Below are 21,525 nucleotides of genomic sequence, written 5' to 3' on the forward strand. Positions count from 1 at the left end.
CGACCAATTCTGGGCTCATTTGCATATGATAACAGGGGATCCAATAATGGCAGAATAGGCTCAGGAAAGGGTCACAAAGAGAGAGAGAGAGAGCAGAGAGAGCAAAGAGAGCAGAGAGAGAGAGCAAATAGAGATGAGAGAGAGCAAAGAGAGAGAGAGAGCAGAGAGAGCAGAGAGAGAGAGAGCAGAGAGAGAGCAAATAGAGAGAGAGAGAGCAAATAGAGAGAGAGAGCAAGAGAGCAGAAAGAGAAGAGAGCAGAGAGAGCAAATAGAGCAGAGAGAGAGCAGAGAGAGCAAATAGAGAGAGAGCAAAGAGAGAGCAGAAAGAGAAGAGAGCAGAGAGAGAGCAAAGAGAGAGCAAAAAGAGAGAGAAGAGAGCAGAGAGAAAGAGCAGAGAGAAGAGATCAGAGAGAGAAGAGAGCAGAGAAGGGAGCAGAGAGAGAGCAGAGAGAGAGAGCAGAGAGAGAAGAGAGCAGAGAGAGAAGAGAGAGGAGAGACGAGAGAGCAGAGAGAGAAGAGAGAGGCCAGAGAGAGAAGAGAGAGCAGAGCGCAGAGAGAGCAGAGAGAAGAGAGCAGAGAGAGAAGAGAGCAGAGAGAGCAGAGAGAAAATAGAGAGCAGAGAGAAGAGAGAAAAGAGCAGAGAGAGCAGAGAGCAGAGAGAGCAGAGACCAAAGAGAGCAGAGAGAGCAGAGAGCAAAGAGAGCAGAGAGCAAAGAGAGCAGAGAGCAAAGAGAGCAGAGAGAGAGCAAATAGAGAGAGAGAGAGCAAAGAGAGAGAGAGAGAGAGCAGAGAGAGAGAGAGAGAGCAAGAGAGCAGAAAGAGAGAGCAGAGAGAGCAAATAGAGCAGAGAGAGAGCAGAGAGCAGAGCAGAGAGAGCAAATAGAGCAGAGAGAGCAAATAGAGAGAGAGCAAAGAGAGAGCAAAAAGAGAGAGAAGAGAGCAGAGAGAAAGAGCAGAGAGAAGAGATCAGAGAGAGAAGAGAGCAGAGAAGGGAGCAGAGAGAGAGCAGAGAGAGAGCAGAGAGAGAAGAGAGCAGAGAGAGAAGAGAGAGAAGAGAGAGGAGAGAGAAGAGAGCAGAGAGAGAAGAGAGAGCAGAGAGAGAAGAGAGAGAAGAGAGAGCAGAGAGAGAAGAGAGAGCAGAGAGAGAAGAGAGAGAAGAGAGCAGAGAGAGAAGAGAGAGCAGAGAGAGAAGAGAGAGAAGAGAGAAGAGAGAGCAGAGAGAGGAGAGAGAAGAGAGCAGAGAGAGCAGAGAGAGAAGTGAGTGCAGAGAGAGAAGAGAGCAGAGAGAGAAGAGAGCAGAGAGAGCAGAGAGAGGAGAGAAGAGAGAGAAGAGAGAGAAGAGAGCAGAGAGAGAAGAGAGCAGAGAGAGGAGAGAAGAGAGAGAAGAGAGAGAAGAGAGAGAAGAGAGCAGAGAGAGAAGAGAGCAGAGAGAGCAGAGAGAGGAGAGAAGAGAGAGAAGAGAGAGAAGAGAGCAGAGAGAGAAGACGGTGCAGAGAGAGAGAGAGCAGAGAGAGAGAGCAGAGAGAGAAGAGAGCAGAGAGAGACAGCAAAGAGAAACAGCAGAGAGAGAGAGAGGTGGAAAACAAATGTTCAGACCAGTGTCTGGAAGATGACCAGGGGAGAGAAAGCTTAGGTCAGATTTGTGCTTTCAATGAGCAAGGATCAGGTTCTTCCTTTTCCATCTAATCTGATTCATTATAATAAAAATAAATACAACTGATCCTAGATCAGCACTCCTATTCTGAGACGCTTTGTAAATACGGGCCCAGATCTGAAGAGGCAGGACTATAAAGTACTGTATAGTCAACACGACAATAGATTTCACTTTGGGAATGCTGCTGTGTATGTTTCCATCAGATGTTGTTGTGCATTGAAAGGATCTTTACGTCATAAAAACAGTGTAAAAGCGTGAAGAGACCCCATTCTTTCCGTCAGAATGTGTGGGGACCCCATTCTTTCCGTCAGAATGTGTGGGGACCCCATTCTTTCCGTCAGAATGTCTAGTGACCCCATTTTTTCCCCAATAATTTCTTGCGACCCCAAATCTAATGACCTTAAAATCGGTACATTTTCATTTTTACATCAACAAATAATCTTCAATTCATTACATTTTCATCTCTCATCAAAATGAAAAGAAACCAATAAACACATTTACTCCCAAAAAATAAAAAAATAATGTATTATCTTTCTCAAAAACGTTTGTACTCTTATTATTTGGTTCCAATTTATAACATTTTGTATCTTTTTTTTGGGTGACCCCACTGCAGTTCCCGGGTCCCGACCCTGACTTTGAATATCTCTGCACTAGAGTGACATTCACTACCTGAGGGTCTAGTGAACGAACTGAAGAAAAACACCTGACAGGATGCCTTGTTTCCATGGTGATGACGATTCCTTCTTCTTGGTTCCCTTTCTGCATTCTGAGCATATTTTGAAGCACCTCTCACTGTCAACATGAGGGAGATGCATTCTGGGTCAGAATGATGCTCAGATCAGAGACAGGCATCTATCTGTCTGACAGTGAGTCAATGTGTGTGTGTGTGTGTGTGTGTGTGTGTGTGTGTGTGTGTGTGTGTGTGTGTGTGTGTGTGTGTGTGTGTGTGTGTTTGAGTCACCCATAAAGGAACTAAGAATGGCGCTGCATGGGAACACGTTTGGCCGTCACACACATTTCGAGAAGGCCACGCCAACCGCCGCATGAAGCTGGAATGTCAAATCCTAGGACAGCTACAACAGGATTCCCTAAATAGTGAACTACTTTTGACCAAGGCCCATAGGACTATGTAGAGAATAGGGGGCCAATTGGGACCCAGTTCTACACTGTTCTGGAACATTCTTGTGCTGAAGCCAAATGAAGAATCTCCCCCCTTATAGGAAAGATCACATTTCTGGCAGATAAAAAAACAGCAGAGTTGAGATTCCTCTGGTTTGTAGCTAATCGTTTAGGTAGACTGAAGAAGAAGAAAAATACTTTATTGTCCATTGTCTTGGGAGTGTACAGAAATTCTCTGGGTTTCAGGACAAGAGACAAGAAAGTAGAAACTGTGGGTTCCTTTGTCAGCGTGGCACCGTACAGACAATGATCAGTTCTTGTCACATCATAACATACTTTCAGAAGTAATATTAGGCTGAGTGATACTTCTAACAGACGCGTCCCAACGCACTCAAAAGGACATCTTCCTAGATAGATTTTTCCCAATGAACATTTGAATCTTTTCAGAGCCAATCTCGGTATGTGAATGAAACTGTTGTGTAAATTATTTTTTTCAAAAAAATATACTTGCTGAGCATGATATATAGGCTTTAAATATCTTGAACAATCAAAAGTACTGTTGGAGAAAGTCACATCTCAGAAGAGCCAATCAGAAGTATGGATATCTCAGAAGAGCCAATCAGAAGTGTGCATGAGATGGCCTGTATGTACAGCCCAGGCTATCGGAGGCAGCATGGGACAGAAACTTCTCTTCTGACTCAATTTCTCCTACCTTTCCTATATCAATAAAATAAAGAATATAAACTCAGCAAAAAAAAAAGAAACATCCTCTCACTGTCAACTGCGTTTATTTTCAGCAAACTTAACATGTGTAAATATTTGTATGACCATAACAAGATTCAACAACTGAGACATAAGCTGAACAAGTTCCAGACATGTGACTAACAGAAGTGGAATAATGTGTCCCTGAAGAAAGGGGGGAGGGTCAAAATCAAAAGTAACAGTCAGTATCTGGTGTGGCCACCAGCTGCAATAAGTACTGCAGTGCATCTCCTCCTCATGGACTGCACCAGATTTGCCAGTTTTTACTGTGAGATGTTACCCCACTCTTCCACCAAGGCACCTGCAAGTTCCCGGACATTTCTGGGGGGAATGGCCCTAGCCCTCACCCTCCAATCCAACAGGTCCAAGACGTGCTCAATGGGATTGAGATCCGGGCTCTTCTTGCAGGAAATCCCGCACAGAACGAGCAGTATGGCTGGTGGCAATGTCATGCTGGAGGGTCATGTCAGGATGAGCCTGCAGGAAGGGTACCACATGAGGGAGGAGGATGTCTTCTCTGTAACGCACAGCGTTGAGATTGCCTGCAATGACAACAAGCTCAGTCCGATGATGCTGTGACACACCGCCCCAGACCATGACGGACCCTCCACCTCCAAATCGATCCCGCTCCAGAGTACAGGCCTCGGTGTAACACTCATTCCTTCGACGATAAACGCCAATCCGACCATCACCCCTGGTGAGACAAAACCGCGACTCGTCAGTGATGAGCACTTTTTGCCAGTCCTGTTTGGTCTAGCGACGGTAGGTTTGTGCCCCTAGGCGACATTGTTGCCGGTGATGTCTGGTGAGGACCTGCCTTACAACAGGCCTACAAGCCCTCAGTCCAGCCTCTCTCAGCCTATTGTGGACAGTCTGAGCACTGATGGAGGGATTGTGCATTCCTGGTGTAACTCGGGCAGTTGTTGTTGCCATCCTGTACCTGTCCCGCAGGTGTAATGTTCGGATGTACCGATCCTGTGCAGGTGTTGTTACACATGGTCTGCCACTGCGAGGACGATCAGTTGTCCGTCATGTCTCCCTGTAGCTCTGTCTTAGGCATCTCACAGTACGGACATTGCAATTTATTGCCCTGGCCACATCTGCAGTCCTCATGCCTCCTTGCAGCATGCCTAAGGCTCGTTCACACAGATGAGCAGGGACCCTGGGCATCTTTCTTTTGGTGTTTTTCAGTCAGTAGAAAGGCCTCTTTAGTGTTCTAAGTTTTCATAACTGTGACCTTCACTGTCTACCGTCTGTAAGCTGTTAGTGTTCTAACGACCATTCCACAGGTGCATGTTCATTAATTGTTTATGGTTCATTGAGCAAGCATGGGAAACAGTGTTTAAACCCTTTACAATGAAGATCTGTGCAGTTATTTGGATTTTTACAAATTATCTTTGAAAGACAGGGTCCTGAAAAAGGGCCTTTTTTTGTCGAGTATATACTTAATGAAAAGATGTGCGGATGAGAGGATACTAACCTTTGACCTTATCGATGACGGTGCCGGCAGCCCTGAGGATGTCTACAGAGTTGAGGGTCTGGTGTTTGCCGATGACAGACTTGAGAACACGGAGCAGCTCCCTCAACCGCTCCTGTACCCGCTGAGTGAGTCCCTCGTGGCTTTCTGGAAGAGAGACCAACCGCTCCTGTACCCGCTGAGGGAGTCCCTCTTGGCTTTCTGGAAGAGAGGACAAGGAGAGAAACAGATCTGTCAAGTAACATTTTTATTAAAAACAGAATATAATACCAATTTACATAGTCGCCATAGCCGTCTTGGCTTTCAGGAAAAGATGAGAAAGAATAACAGATCTGTCAAGTAAGTATATTAACATAGAAAATAAATCTAAAACAATAACGATTGCACCACAGTCACCAAGTGCAAACTCCTAAATATGTCAGGTGCATCATGGTTCCTCACTGAGAAGCCTAAAGGACAGGTGCTCACCATCAGCCTGTTAGGTCTAACTGTTTTCTAGTGAATTAAAGTACGAATAGAAAAATATGTTCGTTTGGAGAAAAAAAATTAGAAAAGTTTGGAATTTCAACAACTATAGATTCTAGACTACATAATCAGCCATATCTGTGAGGGATCAGAACTACGACCTGTTACATTGTGACCCGTAGGTCACCCATTGGCAGAGAGAATGCAAAGCATGGCATTCTTTTTTTTGTGTTTATTTTACCAACACCAACATTAGGGACAGCAATAATGGAGTGAGTATGTAGATATCTGTCTCTCTGTCTCTGGACTGGGGTTGTGTAAGGCAGGAAACTAAAATAGTTGTGGTTGAGAGAAGATGTTTGTAATGCAACTGCTCTATTCCACTTTAGCCAACTAGTAAAAAAAAAATGGCCTTGTTTTGTTTTAAACAGTAACACAATATCTCACTGTACAGAGCAACAAGTGATGATTAGGTTAAGTAATTGGCCTCTACTAACCAGTCAGGTGATAGGCTAGTACTAATACAGAGGATCTCCCCTGTGTTATCCTTTCACTATGAACAGTTTGATGGATCTCCCCTGTGTTATCCTTTCACTATGAACAGTTTGACGGATCTCCCCTGTGTTATCCTTTCACTACAAACTGTATTGACGGATCTCCCCTGAATTATCCTTTCACTATGAACAGTTTGATGGATCTCCCCTGTGTTATCCTTTCAATATGAACAGTTTGACGGATCTCCCGTGTTATCCTTTCACTACAAACCATCTTGATGGATCTCCCCTGTGTTATCCTGTCACTATGAACAGTTTGATGGATCTCCCCTGTGTTATCCTTTCAATATGAACAGTTTGATGGATCTCCCGTGTTATCCTGTCACTACAAACAGTTTGATGGATCTCCCCTGTGTTATCCTTTCACTATGAACAGTTTGATGGATCTCCCCTGTGTTATCCTTTCACTATGAACAGTTTGACAGATCTCCCGTGTTATCCTTTCACTACAAACCATCCCCTGTGTTATCCTGTCACTATGAACAGTTTGATGGATCTCCCCTGTGTTATCCTTTCAATATGAACAGTTTGATGGATCTCCCGTGTTATCCTGTCACTATAAACAGTTTGATGGATCTCCCCTGTGTTATCCTTTCACTATGAACAGTTTGATGGATCTCCCCTGTGTTATCCTGTCACTATGAACAGTTTGACGGATCTCCCCTGTGTTATCCTGTCACTATGAACAGTTTGATGGATCTCCCCTGTGTTATCCTTTCACTATGAACAGTTTGATGGATCTCCCCTGTGTTATCCTGTCACTATGAACAGTTTGATGGATCTCCCCTGTGTTATCCTTTCACTATGAACAGTTTGATGGATCTCCCCTGTGTTATCCTGTCAATATGAACAGTTTGACGGATCTCCCCTGTGTTATCCTGTCACTAAGAACAGTTTGACGGATCTCCCCTGTGTTATCCTGTCACTATGAACAGTTTGATGGATCTCCCCTGAGTTATCCTTTCACTATGAACAGTTTGATGGATCTCCCCTGTGTTATCCTTTCAATATGAACAGTTTGATGGATCTCCCCTGTGTTATCCTTTCACTATGAACAGTTTGATGGATCTCCCCTGTGTTATCCTTTCAATATGAACAGTTTGATGGATTTCCCGTGTTATCCTTTCACTATGAACAGTTTGACGGATCTCCCCTGTGTTATCCTGTCACTATGAACAGTTTGATGGATCTCCCCTGTGTTATCCTTTCAATATGAACAGTTTGATGGATCTCCCGTGTTATCCTGTCACTATGAACAGTTTGATGGATCTCCCCTGTGTTATCCTTTCAATATGAACAGTTTGATGGATCTCCCCTGTGTTATCCTTTCAATATGAACAGTTTGATGGATCTCCCCTGTGTTATCCTTTCACTACAAACCGTCTTGATGGATCTCCCCTGAATTCTGACAGGGTTGTTGACAGCTACACAGTGGGCAGAAACAGCTGAAACGGGAGGGGATGTTTTCTTGTCTCTATGCGCAGTAATCAGTAGTGGGTCTTGGGCTGTGTTCAAAAAAGAGACCCTATTACCTATAGGGATCTCATCAAAAGTAGTGCACTATGTAGGGAATAGGGTGGCCATTTGGGACGCAACCCTATGGCTTGGCAAGATGAGTAATCAGTAGTAGCCTAGTTCTATAGTAATCTGTTGTGGGTCTAGGGATTGGGCTTGGCACTAGACAGTAGGTGAGTTCATGTCTCACCGAGGACTGACTGACGATATGAAACACCAGAGTGGTTTGTTTTTCTACCTAGCCCTCTGCAGACACACTGCACTAGGAGGATGAGGAGAAGAGACGGAATGTATTGGAAAGGCAAGGGAATTACAGGGGGAGTGAAAACTACCTCCCTCCCCTCTCTCACACATACACACACACACACACACACACACACGGTATCCACCCATATACAGAGGAAATGTTCAGTATTTTAGGTGTAAGTGGTTGAAGTGAACTCATGAACCTGAATAACAGTTCATTACAGACATCATGACACACCTTAGTATCAGTAACACAGCATGCAGAAACGGGTGGGCTTTTAAACACAGTGCTGCTAGTTTATGGTGAAACTTCCAGCACAGAAACATGATGAATCTTACAGGCTAGCACTCCGCACGAGAAGAGTACAGCTGAGAGAAACAAGTCTTCCGAGAAACATCCTCTAGTCAAACAAAATTATGCCTAATCTACCCTCCTCCTCCTCCTCCTATTCTTCCTCTTTCTCGTCCTCCCCTTCTCCTCCCTCAGCTCTACTGTTCCATTTAAAGGAAGAAAGGGAGATAATTGGCAAGGCTAAACCTTTAAACATAACAAACTGGCTGACCCTCCACCCACCCACCCTCCTTGGCTGGGCTGGTCACTGCAACTCCCTGGACTAGTCACTGCAACTCCCTGGACTAGTCACTACAACTCCCTGGACTAGTCACTACAACTCCCTGGACTAGTCACTACAACTCCCTGGACTAGTCACTACAACTCCCTGGACTAGTCACTACAACTCCCTGGACTAGTCACTATAACTCCCTGGACTAGTCACTACAACTCCCTGGACTAGTCACTACAGCCCAATGGACTAGTCACTACAACTCCCTGGACTAGTCACTACAGCCCAATGGACTAGTCACTACACCTCCCTGGACTAGTCACTGTAGTTTGTTGGACTAGTCACTATATCTCTCTGGACTAGTCACTACAATTCCCTGGACTAGTCACTGTAGTTTCTTGGACTAGTCACTATAACTCTCTGGACTAGTCACTACAATTCCCTGGACTAGTCACTGTAGTTTCTTGAACTAGTCACTATAACTCTCTGGACTAGTCACTTTAACTCCCTGGACTAGTCACTACATCTCCCTGGACTAGACACTACAACTCCCTGGGCTAGTCACTACACCTCCCTGGACTAGTCACTACAACTCCCTGGACTAGTCAATACAACTCCCTGGACTAGTCAATACAACTCCCTGGACTAGTCAATACAACTCCCTGGACTAGTCAATACAACTCCCTGGACTAGTCACTACAACTCCCTGGACTAGTCACTACAACTCCCTGGACTAGTCACTACAACTCCCTGGACTAGTCACTATAACTCCCTGGACTAGTCACTACAACTCCCTGGACTAGTCACTACAGCCCAATGGACTAGTCACTACAACTCCCTGGACTAGTCACTACAGCCCAATGGACTAGTCACTACACCTCCCTGGACTAGTCACTGTAGTTTGTTGGACTAGTCACTATATCTCTCTGGACTAGTCACTACAATTCCCTGGACTAGTCACTGTAGTTTCTTGGACTAGTCACTATAACTCTCTGGACTAGTCACTACAATTCCCTGGACTAGTCACTGTAGTTTCTTGAACTAGTCACTATAACTCTCTGGACTAGTCACTTTAACTCCCTGGACTAGTCACTACATCTCCCTGGACTAGTCACTACAACTCCCTGGGCTAGTCACTACACCTCCCTGGACTAGTCACTACAACTCCCTGGACTAGTCAATACAACTCCCTGGACTAGTCAATACAACTCCCTGGACTAGTCAATACAACTCCCTGGACTAGTCAATACAACTCCCTGGACTAGTCACTACAACTCCCTGGACTAGTCACTACAACTCCCTGGACTAGTCACTACAGCCCAATGGACTAGTCACTACAACTCCCTGGACTAGTCACTACAACTCCCTGGACTAGTCACTACAACTCCCTGGACTAGTCACTACAACTCCCTGGACTAGTCACTACAACTCCCTGGACTAGTCACTACAACTCCCTGGACTAGTCACTACAGCCCAATGGACTAGTCACTACACCTCCCTGGACTAGTCACTGTAGTTTGTTGGACTAGTCACTATATCTCTCTGGACAAGTCACTACAATTCCCTGGACTAGTCACTGTAGTTTCTTGGACTGGTCACTATAACTCCCTGGACTAGTCACTACAACTCCCTGGACTAGTCACTACAACTCTATCTGGACTAGTCACTATAATTCCCTGGACTAGTCACTATAACTCTATCTGGGCTAGTCACTATAATTCCCTGGACTAGTCACTATAACTCTCCGGGCTGGTCTCTACACCATATTGTTTAGAGGAAGACCCCCTGCTGACACAACCGAGGGCCCCTTGTCTTTCGGTTCTGTGTGTGTGTGTGTGTGTCCTTGCTGGTGTCGAGTGAGATATCTGACCCCCAAGCCAGCCATGCTTCCCGCTCAGTCTGTCCAATGTTTGTTTATCCCCAGATCCTTGGTGATACCCCCCCCCACACCCCTGCCTGCTAGGCTAAACCCTGACCAGAGTTGAGGTCGATTCCAGTTACATTCCTGTACAATTGGACATGGAAGTCCTCCGTCCACAGGAATGCAATTCAATATTTGGTTTGTTTACCCCCAGACTAGGCCATGCCTCTCAACTTGATCCTCTGCTCAACGTACCCGACACACACCCCTCCTCTTCGAAGGGAGTAGTCTCGATGTTAACCAGAGTTGAGGTTTGCTCATGTCTCTATAGGAATGCAATTCCATCCCTGAATTGGCTGGACTATTATTGCTTTGCTGACTAAGAGGAAAAACCTCTTGACTTTCTGAGAAAAAAATGATTGATTTTGCAATGTTATAATGAACTCATAACTAGACTATAAATGACCTTGAGTTATGCCTTTCATGGTGTGTCATTTAACATAAAGGGGTATTAAAGTTCCATGTAAAAGGACCCATCAACCAACAACATCTGAAGTTCATAGGCACCCCTCCCATTAGGTGTAAAATGAAAAGTATATATATTTTTTTATATTAAGTTACATATACATTTTTCCTAAAATTAGAAATAAGCAAAAAGGCTTGATTTCTGGTCAAACATTCTCTGCTATTAGTCGACTAATATCATAACATTTAGATTTCATTTCATTATTTTCCCTCTGTAAGTTTAATAAATATTGCCTAGTGTCTTGTCATTCAACATATCTTTAAGATATTTTCTAATTTCTGTCCCTCATGAGGAGGGAGGATAATACAGCTTCACAGAAGTAACTAGTAAGCCTAAAGGTAGACCTAGAATGTTGTTTAGGATTTATCCCGTCTCTCTCTCTCTCTCTCTCCCTCTATCCCTCTATCCCTGTGTCTCTCTTCCTGTCTCTCTCTCTCTATCCCTGTCTCTCTCTCTCTATCCCTGTCTCTCTCTCTCTCTATCCCTGTCTCTCTCTCTCTCTATCCCTGTCTCCCTGTCAATTAAATTTCAATTGAAGGGCTTTATTGCCATGGGAAACATGTTTACTTTGCCAAAACAAGTGAAATAGATAATAAACAAGTGAAATAAACAAAAATGAACAGTCATTCTCTCCGTCTCTCCCTGTCTGCCCATCTCTCTCTCCCTGTCTCTCTCCCTCCCTGTCTCTCTCCCTCCCTGTCTCTCTCCCTCCCTGTTTCTCTGTCTCTGTCTCTCCATATCTGCCTGTCTCTCTCTCTCAATTCAATTCAATTCAAGGGGCTTTATTGGCATGGGAAACATATGTTAACATTGCCAAAGCAAGTGAAGTAGATAATAAACAAAAGTGAAATAAACAATAAAAATTCAACAGTAAACATTACACTCACATAAGTTCCAAAAGAATAAAGACGTTACAAATGTCATATTATGTATATATACAGTGTTGTAACGATGTGCAAATGGTTAAAGTACAAAAGTGAAAATAAATGAACACAAATATGTGTTGTATTTACAATGGTGTTTGTTCTTCACTGGTTGATCTTTTCTTGTGGCAACCGGTCCCAAATCTTGCTGCTGTGATGACACATTGTGGTATTTCACCCAGTAGATATGGAAGTTTATCAAAATCGGGTTTGTTTTCTAATTCTTTGTGGATCTGTGTAATCTGAGGGAAATATGTGCCTCTAATATTGTCATACATTGGGCAGGAGGTTAGGAAGTGCAGCTCAGTTTACACCTCATTTTGTGGGCAGTGTGCACATAGCCTGTCTTCTCTTGAGAGCCAGGTCTGCCTACAGCGCCCTCTCTCAATAGCAAGGCTATGCTCACTGAGTGTGTACATAGTCAAAGCTTTCCTTTTTTTGGGTCAGTCACAGTGGTCATGTATTCTGCCACTGTGTATTCTCTGTTTAGGGCCAAATAGCATTCCAGTTTGCTGTTTTTTTGTTAATTCTTTCCAATGTGTCAAGTAATTATCTTTTTGTTTTCTCATGATTTGGTTGGGTCTAATTGTGTTGCTGTCCTGGGGCTCTGTGGGGTGTGTTTGTGAACAGAGCCTGTCTCACCCCACAGCCCTGTGGCAAGAAATGTGTGTTTTTTGCCTGTTTTAACCGCACACTTGTTGTTTGTGTACATGGATTTTATAATGTCGTATGTTTTTCCCCCAACAACACTTTCCATCAATTTGTATAGCAGACCCTCATGCCAAATTGAGTCGAAAGCTTTTTTGAAATCAACAACGCATGAGAAGACTATGCCTTTGTTTTGGTTTGTTTGTCAATTAGGGTGAAAATGTGGTCTGTCGTACGATAATTTGGTAAAAAGCCAATTTGACATTGGCTCAGTACATTGTTTTCACTGAGGAAATGTACGAGTCTGCTGTTAATGATAATGCAGAGGATTTTCCTAAGGTTGCTGTTGACGCATATCCCACGGTAGTTATTGGGGTCAAATTTGTCTCTACCTTTGTGGATTGGGGTGATCAGTCCTTGGTTCCAAATATTGGGGAAGAAGCCAGAACTAAGGATGATGTTAAAGAGTTGAAGCATAGCCAATTGGAATTTGTTGTCTGTATATTTTATCATTTCATTAAGGATACCATCAAAACCACAGTCCTTTTTGGGTTGGAGGGTTTGTATTTTGTCCTGTAGTTCATTCAATGTAATTGGAGAATCCAGTGGGTTCTGGTAATCTTTTATAGTTGATTCTAAGATTTGTATTTGATCATGTATATGTTTTTGCTGTTTGATTCTTGTTATAGGGTCAAAAAGATTGGATAAGTGGTTTATCCACACATCTCCATTTTGGATAGATAACTCTTCATGTTGTTGTTTGTTCAGTGTTTCCCAATTTTCCCAGAAGTGGTTAGATTCTATGGATTCTTCAATTATATTGAGCTGATTTCTGACGAGCTGTTCCTTCTTTTTTATGCGCTGGGTCTAGGTTGCGCTGGGTCTAGGTTGCGCTGGGTCTAGGGTGCGCTGGGTCTAGGGTGCGCTGGGTCTAGGGTGCGCTGGGTCTAGGTTGCGCTGGGTCTAGGTTGCGCTGGGTCTAGGGACACCAGAGTTTAGACACACTGTGTTTGGGAAAACATTTTTTTTCTTGTATATATTTCAACTGGGCTTGGGGTTCTTCATTTGTCTGTTCTGCTATGATGTCGACGCTATGGTCAGGGTCTGGGGTGGACTGTTCTGCTGTGGTGTCGTCACTTTTGTTGTGAGCTGAGGTGGGCTGTTCTGCTGGCTTCTCTGCGGGGGTGGTCACCTCTCGTGGGTTGTTCTCTGTCACACGGCATCCCCCTCACCCTCTCCTCCAGCAGTCTGATCCTCTCCCTCTCCTCCATCCCCCTCACCCTCTCCTCCATCCCCCCTCACCCTCTCCTCCATCCCCCTCACCCTCTCCTCCAGCAGTCTGATCCTCTCCTCCATCCCCCTCACCCTCTCCTCCAGCAGTCTGATCCTCTCCTCCATCCCCCTCACCCTCTCCTCCAGCAGTCTGATCCTCTCCTCCATCCCCCTCACCCTCTCCTCCAGCAGTCTGATCCTCTCCTCTAGTGTTCTGTTCTTCTCTTACTTTTTATATTGTTGAAGTTGTCTCACCACAGTCCAGAGTGCAGATATGTCTCTCTCCACCTCCAGCTCTCCGGGTCTGGTTAAGGGGGTGTTGTTGTGCTGGACTGTTGTCTGGATCTGTGCTGACTGGAGTGTAATCACCTGCTGTTCCAGCTCCACCTGCCTTACCTCCAGCTGGGTAAATGTATCCTTCATTTCAATGAGGGGGTAGTACTCTGTGCTGGGAGGTTGGCTTTCCGCTTGGGGTTGCTTGTCTGTGGGGTTATATAATGAAGAGGTCTTGGGGTTGCTCGTCTGTGGGGTTATATAATGAAGAGGTCTTGGGGTGGCTCGTCTGTGGGGTTATATAATGAAGAGGTCTTGGGGTTGCTGGTCTGTGGGGTTATATAATGAAGAGGTCTGGTCTGACCCGCTCGGGGTGGGGGTATCTTTCTCAAGGGAAAGCTTCTCCTGCTGAGCTAATTCTTTGATTAGGTGGAAGTCCAGCTGAAACTGTTTGGGGTTGCCCTGTACCATTACTGTCTAGACTTATAGAGATTTATATTAGCTGAGCGTCCTTGTTGTCTAGTATCCTGAGTTTCCACCCCTCGTTAACACCTCCCTCTCTTAACTCTCTTGGGTAGGGTGCAGTATTTTGACGTCCGGATGTAAAGCGTGCCTGTAGTAAACTGCCTGCTACTCAGGCCCAGAAGGTAGGATATGCATATTATTAGTAGATTTGGATAGAAAACACTCTGACGTTTCTAAAACTGTTTGAATGATGTCTGTGAGTATAACAGAACTCATATGGCAGGCAAAAACCTGAGAAAAAAATCCAACCAGGAAGTGTGGAAATCTGAGGTTTGTAGTTTTTCAAGTGATTGCCTATCTAATATACAGTGTCTGTGTGGTCATTTTGCACTTCCTAAGGCTTCCACTAGATGTCATCAGTCTTTAAAACGTTGTTTCATGCTTCTACTGTGAATGGGGAGAGAATAAGAGCGCTTGGAATCAGATGACTGAGAGAATGACATGAGCTCAATTGCACGCACTCCCGTGAGAGTTAGGTGTGTTCCTTTTCATTTCTGAAGACAAAGGAATTGTCCGGTTGGAATATTACGGAAGTTTTATGATAAAAACATCCTAAAGATTGATTCTATACATCGTTTGACATGTTTCTACGAACTGTAATATAACTTTTTTGACTTTTCGTCTGAACTTACTGCGCGAGCACAGTGCATTTGGATTACTCGACTGAACGCGCGAACAAAATGGAGGTATTTGGACATAAAGATGAACTTTATCGAACAAAACAAACATTTATTGTGGAACTGGGATTCCTGGGAGTGCATTCCGATGAACATCATCAAAGGTAAGTGAATATTTATAATGTTATTTGTGACTTCTGTTGACTCCAAAATGGCGGGTATCTGTAATGCTTGTTTTGATGTCTGAGCGCTGTACTCAGATTATTGCAAAGTTTGCTTTCGCCGTAAAGCTTTTTTGAAATCTGACACAGCGGTTGCATTAAGGAGAAGTGAATCTATAATTCTTTGAATAACAGTTGTATATTTTATCAACATTTATGCTGAGTATTTCTGTAAATTGATGTGCTCATTCACCTGAAGTTTTGGGAGTCAAAACATTTCTGAACATTACACGCAAATGTAAAATCGGGTTTTTGGATATAAATGTGAACTTTATTGAGCAAAACATACATGTATTGTGTAACATGAAGTCCTATGAGTGCCATCTGATGAGGATCATCAAAGGTTAGTGATTCATTTTAGCTGTATTTCTGGTTTTTGTGACGCCTCTCCTTGCTTGGAAAATGTCTGTGTGGTTTTTCTTGTCTAGGCGCTGTCCTAACATAATTTGTAAGTCGCTCTGGATAAGAGCGTCTGCTAAATGATGTAAATGTAAAATAATCAAATTTTATGCTTTCGCCGTAAAGCCTTTTTGAAATCGGACACTGTGGTTGGGTTAACGAGAAGTGTATCTTTAAAATGGGATATAATAGTTATATGTTTGGGAAATTTGAATTATGAGATTTTTGTTGTTTTGAATTTGGCGCCCTGCTATTTCACTGGCTGTTGGCGAGTGTGTCCCGCAGGTGGGACGTCCCACATACCCCAGAGAGGTTAACAGAGGGGTAGTGTGCTAATATAGCACTGTGTCATGCCAGGGGATGGTCTGGTTAATATACCACTGTGCCAGGGGATGGTTTGGCTAATATAGCACTGTGCCATGCCAGGGGATGGTTTGGTTAATATAGCACTGTGCCAGGGGATGGTCTGGTTAATATAGCACTGTGTCATGCCAGGGGATGGTTTGGCTAATATAGCACTGTGCCATGCCAGGGGATGGTTTGGTTAATATAGCACTGTGCCATGCCAGGGGATGGTCTGATTAATATAGCACTGTGCCATGCCAGGGGATGGTCTGGTTAATATAGCACTGTGCCATGCCAGGGGATGGTCTGGTTAATATAGCACTGTGCCAGGGGATGGTCTGGTTAATATAGCACTGTGCCAGGGGATGGTCTGGTTAATATAGCACTGTACCAGGGGATGGTCTGGTTAATATAGCACTGTACCAGGGGATGGTCTGGTTAATATAGCACTGTACCAGGGGATGGTCTGGTTAATATAGCACTGTACCAGGGGATGGTCTGGTTAATATAGCACTGTGCCAGGGGATGGTCTGGTTAATATAGCACTGTGCCAGGGGATGGTCTGGTTAATATAGCACTGTACCAGGGGATGGTCTGGTTAATATAGCACTGTACCAGGGGATGGTCTGGTTAATATAGCACTGTGCCAGGGGATGGTCTGGTTAATATAACACTGTGCCAGGGGATGGTCTGGTTAATATAGCACTGTACCAGGGGATGGTCTGGTTAATATAGCACTGTGCCAGGGGATGGTCTGGTTAATATAGCACTGTGCCAGGGGATGGTCTGGTTAATATAGCACTGTACCAGGGGGTGGTCTGGTTAATATAGCACTGTACCAGGGGTTGGTCTGGTTAATATAGCACTGTGCCAGGGGATGGTCTGGTTAATATAGCACTGTACCAGGGGATGGTCTGGTTAATATAGCACTGTGCCAGGGGATGGTCTGGTTAATATAGCACTGTACCAGGGGATGGTCTGGTTAATATAGCACTGTGCCAGGGGATGGTCTGGTTAATATAGCACTGTGCCAGGGGATGGTCTGGTTAATATAGCACTGTGCCAGGGGATGGTCTGGTTAATATAGCACTGTGCCAGGGGATGGTCTGGTTAATATAGCACTGTGCCAGGGGATGGTCTGGTTAATATAGCACTGTACCAGGGGATGGTCTGGTTAATATAGCACTGTGCCAGGGGATGGTCTGGTTAATATAGCACTGTGCCAGGGGATGGTTTGTGTGGAAGATGAGGTTGCTGATGTTCCCATTTTTATAATAGTCAGAAAAAAGTGTCTCATGGTTTTAAATAAGGAGGTTCATTTTGTGATCTTTTCTTGTCTTATCATTCTTTACATACATAGGGTTCTGTATTTAATTACCTCTGAACAGCGGCATCAGGTGATTTCATAATTCCGTCCAAAATCAGGTTGTAGGTTTTGAGTTTTGATTTGGAGTGAAGGTTATGTTGTAGAGGGTAGTATCCTGTATATGTCCTGGTGACATAGTGAAGGTTACGTTGTAGAGGGTAGTATCCTGTATATGTCCTGGTGACATAGTGAAGGTTATGTTGTAGAGGGTAGTATCCTGTATATGTCCTGGTGACATAGTGAAGGTTACGTTGTAGAGGGTAGTATCCTGTATATGTCCTGGTGACATAGTGAAGGTTATGTTGTGGAGGGTAGTATCCTGTATATGTCCTGGTGACATAGTGAAGGTTATGTTGTAGAGGGTAGTATCCTGTATATGTCCTGGTGACATAGTGTTGTGGAGGGTAGTATCCTGTATATGTCCTGGTGACATAGTGAAGGTTATGTTGCAGAGGGTAGTATCCTGTATATGTCCTGGTGACATAGTGAAGGTTATGTTGTGGAGGGTAGTATCCTGTATATGTCCTGGTGACATAGTGAAGGTTATGTTGTAGAGGGTAGTGTTCTGTATATGTCCCTGACAAAAAAATCCAAGTTTATTTAAGTCTTAATCTATATTTTTTTAAGAACATACTGAAAAATGCAGAAGCTCACCTGATCATGACCTCTCTCTCTGAGTCTCTTCCTCTCTCTCTCTCCAACTCTCCCTGTCTGCTGCCTGTCTCTCTCTCCCTGTCTCTCCCTCTCTTTCACATCTCTTCCTCTCTCCCTCGGTCTCTCCCTCTCTCCCCCTCCCTGTCTCTCTCTCCGTTTCTCCCTGTCTCTTCCTCTCCCTATCGGCCTGTCTGTCTCTCACGCTCCATCTCTCCCTCAATTTTGTTGTTTTTCTATTAAAAAAGTGTGATCTTGAAAACCTGAAGAAAAAAAAAAACAGGGAAAAACAGAAACCTGGAAAAACAAAACAGAGAAACTGGAATTTTAAGAAAAAAATTTAACAGATTTTTATAGGGCCCTAATTACCATGGAATTTCACATCTCAGATCCAGCATTAGACAAACCCATAGTGTAGTCTAAATCTTCTTCCATATGCCTGTGGTCTTGTTGAGCCCTTTGTGTGTGTGATAAAGCCTGTGCCAATCTGAAGCCAGTGATACTGCGGCAGGCCAGGGCAGGCCAGGGCTGTTGAGTAGAAGAAGCCTCAGGCTCTCCCCCCCCCCCGGCTTACAACAACATACAATCAACTGGCCTGTCTTGACCTGCCTATTCTCTCTACACTAGTCCATCTCCACGCACAGTCAAGCGTGCTGAGTGGTGACACACACACACACACACACACACACGATAATAGTTTAGCTCAGTGAGTCATTGAGTTGCAGAAAAGGCATTTCTCCAATCGAATTCTAAAGGCTTGTGTCCCAAATGGAACCCTATTCCCTTCCATACTTCCAGAGCCCCATGGACCCTGGTCCAAAGTAGTGTACTGTAAAAGGGAATAGGGGGGTTATTTGGGACACCTAGTTCCTTCAGGGATTCTTATGCTATGTTGCCTTTATCTGCTTCTTAATTTCAGGTAGAAAAGGAGAGCAAAAGAGAGAGTGTGTGTGTGTGTGTGTGTGTGTGTGTGTGTGTGTGTGTGTGTGTGTGTGTGTGTGTGTTTCTCGCACCAATTCTTTTTACAGTTGCACTTCAGGGCTTAGTCTAAGGCTAAGGCAAACATCGTGGTGTTTGTGGTCTGAAGCCCGTTCGCTCCAAACATACTGTATCAGCCGATGGTGAAACAATTCCAACGTCTGGAGCATATTTGCTCTCTAGTCCTTTGTGAGCCTTTAGCCTAACAGGGAGAGTGTGCTGTTGAAGGGGAACAAAAAAATACCATCTTTCAGCGTTCAGGTCAGAGGTCAGTGTCTGTCTGGCCGTTGGACTTCTGTTCCACTATGAGAGAATGAGTTTTACTTTGCACAACGCTCCTGCGGGTCAGTGTCTGGGTGTGTGTGTGTGTCTGCGCGTGTGTGTGCGACTATGCATGCGCCAGCAGTGTCAATCCTAGAAATAGAAAATGTATTGCAAATCTGTAGTAGTGACAACTTAGCAACATGCAGCCTAACAAGGCTGCTGCTGGTGGTTTACAGTCTAGACTACTACCCAGAGAGAAGATGCTTACTGGGCCTAAATCACATCTAAAATTACATTTTATTTGTCACAATGCCACCGAATACAGTGAAATGCTTACTTACAGGCCCTTAACCAACAATGCAGTTCTAAGAAAATACACAAAAAAGTAAGAGATTAAAAATAACAAATAATTAAAGAACAGCAGTAATATAACAATAGCGAGGCTATATACAGGGGGTACCGGTACAGAGTCAATGTGGAGGCTATACACAGGGGGTACCGGTACAGAGTCAATGTGGAGGCTATACACAGGGGGTACCGGTACAGAGTCAATGTGGAGGCTATACACAGGGGGTACCGGTACAGAGTCAATGTGGAGGATATACAGGGGGTACCGGTACAGAGTCAATGTGGAGGCTATACACAGGGGGTACCGGTACAGAGTCAATGTGGAGGCTATACACAGGGGGTACCGGTACAGAGTCAATGTGCAGGGGCACCAGTTAGTCAAGGTAATATGTACAAGTAGGTAGAGTTATTAAAGTGACTATGCATAGATAATAAACAGAGAGTAACAGCAATGTAGAAGGGGGGGGGGGCAATGCAAATAGTCTGGGTAGCCATTTGATTGGATGTTCAGGAGTCTTATGGCTTGGGGGTAGAAGATGTTTAGAAGCCTCTTGGACCTATACTTTGCTCTCCGGTACCGGTTGCCGTGCGGTAGCAAAGAGAACAGTCTATGACTAGGGTGGCTGGAGTCTTTGACAATTTTTAGGGCCTTCCTCTGACACCGCCTGGTATAGAGATGCTGGGTGTTGCAGGGAGCTCGGCCCCAGTGATGTACTGGGCCGTATGCACTATCCTCTGTAGTGCCTTGCGGTCGGAGGCCGAGCAGTTGCCATACTAGGCAGTGATGCAACCCGTTAGGATGCTCTCAATGGTGCAGCTGTAAAACCTTTTGAGGATTTGAGGACCCATGCCAAATATCTTCAGTCTCCTGAGGGGGAATAGGTTTTGTCGTGCCCTCTTCACGACTGTCTTGGTGTGCTTGGACCATTCTAGTTTGTTGTTGATGTGGACACCAAGGAATTTGAAGCTCTCAACCTGCTCCACTACAGCCCCATCGATGAGAATGGGGCCGTGCCTGGTCCCCCTTTCCCTGTAGTCCACAATCATCTCCTTTGTCTTGATCACGTTGAGGGAGAGGTTGTTGTCCTGGCACCACACGGTCAGGTCTCTGACCTCCTGCCTATGGTTTACTGGGCCTGCTGCCTCATCATGGTTTACTGGGCCTGCTACCTCATCATGGTTTACTGGGCCTGCTACCTCATCATGGTTCACTGGGCCTGCATCTGTGTTACAGACTGCCTGTTTACTGTCTGTAATGTTTGCCGTCTGTGTTAGGGTCTTTCTTTACATAATAGTTTGGACCGTGTGGTGTCTGGACTGTGTGGTGCCTGGAGTCTGGACCGTGTGGTGTCTGGACCGTGTGGTGCCTGGAGTCTGGACCGTGTGGTGTCTGGACCGTGTGGTGTCTGGAGTCTGGACCGTGTGGTGTCTGGAGTCTGGACCGTGTGGTGTCTGGTGTCTGGACCGTGTGGTGTCTGGACCGTGTGGTGTCTGGACCGTGTGGTGCCTGGAGTCTGGACCGTGTGGTGTCTGGACCGTGTGGTGTCTGGAGTCTGGACCGTGTGGTGTCTGGAGTCTGGACCGTGTGGTGTCTGGACCGTGTGGTGTCTGGAGTCTGGACCGTGTGGTGTCTGGACTGTGTGGTGTCTGGAGTCTGGACCGTGTGGTGTCTGGAGTCTGGACCGTGTGGTGTCTGGTGTCTAGAGTGTGTGGTGTCTGGACTGTGTGGTGTCTGGAGTCTGGACCGTGTGGTGTCTAGAGTGTGTGGTGTCTGGACTGTGTGGTGTCTGGAGTCTGGACCGTGTGGTGTCTGGTGTCTAGAGTGTGTGGTGTCTGGACCGTGTGGTGTCTGTAGTCTGCACCGTGTGGTGTCTGGAGTCTGGACCGTGTGGTGTCTGGTGTCTAGAGTGTGTGGTGTCTGGACCGTGTGGTGTCTGGAGTCTGGACCGTGTG

At 45.0% G+C, this 21,525-nt stretch overlaps 1 protein-coding gene across 4 annotated transcripts in view; it reads right to left on the reverse strand.

The window, feature by feature from the left end:
- LOC106569760 (rho GTPase-activating protein 29) overlaps positions 1-21,525 on the reverse strand; it is a 73,179-nt gene that overhangs the window by 44,377 nt on the left and 7,277 nt on the right. For all 4 annotated transcript variants that reach the window (XM_045694490.1, XM_045694488.1, XM_045694489.1 and 1 more), the window contains one exon: positions 5,016-5,213. In XM_045694490.1, the coding sequence (XP_045550446.1) occupies positions 5,016-5,213 (198 nt within the window). The remainder of the gene's footprint in view (positions 1-5,015; positions 5,214-21,525) is intronic.

Source organism: Salmo salar, chromosome ssa14 (genome assembly GCF_905237065.1).
Source record: "Salmo salar chromosome ssa14, Ssal_v3.1, whole genome shotgun sequence".
NCBI lineage: Eukaryota > Metazoa > Chordata > Actinopteri > Salmoniformes > Salmonidae > Salmo > Salmo salar.